The 2,104-nt window shown below is 26.3% G+C and overlaps 1 protein-coding gene across 1 annotated transcript in view; it reads left to right on the forward strand.

The window, feature by feature from the left end:
* Phum_PHUM287700 (hexaprenyl pyrophosphate synthetase, putative) overlaps window positions 1-971 on the forward strand; it is a gene marked incomplete at both ends in the record, with an annotated part of 2,399 nt that extends 1,428 nt beyond the window's left edge. The window contains 4 exons of the mRNA XM_002426917.1: window positions 66-162; window positions 251-414; window positions 560-724; window positions 813-971. Of these exons, the coding sequence (XP_002426962.1) occupies window positions 66-162; window positions 251-414; window positions 560-724; window positions 813-971 (585 nt within the window). The remainder of the gene's footprint in view (window positions 1-65; window positions 163-250; window positions 415-559; window positions 725-812) is intronic.
* Between the last annotated feature and the right edge of the window lie 1,133 nt (window positions 972-2,104).

Below are 2,104 nucleotides of genomic sequence, written 5' to 3' on the forward strand. Positions count from 1 at the left end.
GTGTGTGTGTGTGGAAATAATTTTGCAACAACAAAAGGGAAAACTTATCTCTTTCTATTTTACAGTTGGTCGAATTAATGAGTTCAGCAATTAGAGATTTAACAGAAGGAGAATTTATAGGGCCGAGAGATAAACAAAATAATCCGATGCCTTCACCACCAGGTATTCGAAAAAAACAATTTTGATATTCCCCGAGAAAAAAAAATTAATAGTTTGAGAAATATTGACGATGTTTTATTTATATTCAAAGGACCTCCAGGTACGGCCATGGAAGAATGGACTTTAAGAAACGTTTTATCAGCTGGTAGCCTATTAGGTAAATCGTGCCAGGGTACTTTACAATTGGGAGGACACGGACCTAAATTTCAAGAACAAGGATTTTGTTTTGGTAAACATTTAGCTCTTGCGTGGCAGGTAAATAAATAAATAAATAAATTTTATTTATTACGTAATATTTCCACTTACCTATTAAAGTTGTTTTTACTTCGCATGACGAATTTTATTTACGCTTTCTATTTAAAAAAATTTTTTTTTTTTGTATAAATGTTATAATTTTTAGGCTTGTCTCGATTTAGAGCCATTTTTACCAGAATCTCAATATTCGAAAGGAAATCCGTTTGATTTAACATCGGCTCCCGTTCTTCTCCATTTGGAATACGATCCGAGCCTTTATAGGGAAATCGAAAAGGGAAAAGGATCAGTTTTCGACGTCGATTACACGAAAGTAATTTAAAATCTTAATTATTTTAACAAATTTTTTAAATTATTATTTGAAAAAAGCTAACGAGTTTTTTTTTTTTAACGATTTAAAGCTTCAAGAAATAATAAGCGATAGTCCGGCCATAGAGGATACAAAAAATTGCAAAAAAGTACATTCGAACAAAGCCATGGACGTATTACAATCATTTCAAGAATCCGATGCGAGAACGGCATTATCGAATATAATCGTGGCCATGGGAGATGGATTGTGATAATATAAAAAAAAAAAATCTACGATCGATATCGAAATTAATAATATAAATGACGAAAATTATATTTTCATTCGCGAATCCACGGGACGGGACGACGCCATTTTGATTAACGCGCGTACCGTCAGTCATTACTGCCTTATTACTAATTATTATTAATATTGGTATTCGGAAAATTTTTTGCATTGTAACATGGACCTTTTTTAAATCAGTATTTATCGTTTTAAATGCTCAATCATTTTAATAAGTTATTTTATACAATTTCCTTCTACACACACACTTATATTTATTTTTTGTTTTGTAATATCATTGTTATTCGAATATAATATTATTTATTTATATATATATATATATGTGAAAGATTTATAAAAGAAAGGAAAAAGAAAAAGACACACAATTGAATAAAATATATTTTTTATAATAATATAATAAAAAAATATCATTTATAATAAAATTTGACACTTTATATATATATATATATAGTGTTATCGTTGAAAAGGAAAAAAAATGTGTACCTGTATATTGTTTGTTTGTTTTGTTTTTGTCGATTAACAATTAATTATTTTATATGTTTATATATATACATTATATTGAAATTATATATATTTTTTTATTAATAATAATAAGTTAGTTTTGATTTTTTTTTTTTTTAAACGAAATATATATTTAAAAAAATAATTAAAAAAATAAAATAATAATAATAATAATAATAAAAGCATAATATAAATTATTAATAAATGGTAAAATGGTCTGAGAAGGGAAAGAGAAGATAAAATTATAATTGTGAGTTTGCATATAAATTGGACGAAGAATCATCATAGGATGAATTTGATATTGTTTTAAGATTATCATAATAAGTACCATAAACTTCAAGTTGAAATTCTTTTTTAGATGCTAACCAACCATATTCTCTTGCTGTAGTACTTGGAAAAGGTAAAACTGTTCTGTTATCTGGTTGTCCTAATTCTCCCATTGCTAAAGCTTTCGGACTTGATTTTTTATAATTTGCTATAACTTTTTCTCTTTCTCTAAATTCGATGATTGATTAATTGTTTGTTTGTTTAAAAAAAATTTTTTTTATTATCCATTTTATTATATATGGGATTACCTTAATAAATCTATATACCATTGCCAAT

The sequence above is a fragment of the Pediculus humanus genome, genomic scaffold (assembly GCF_000006295.1).
Source record: "Pediculus humanus corporis 1103172107667 genomic scaffold, whole genome shotgun sequence".
Lineage (NCBI taxonomy): Eukaryota > Metazoa > Arthropoda > Insecta > Psocodea > Pediculidae > Pediculus > Pediculus humanus.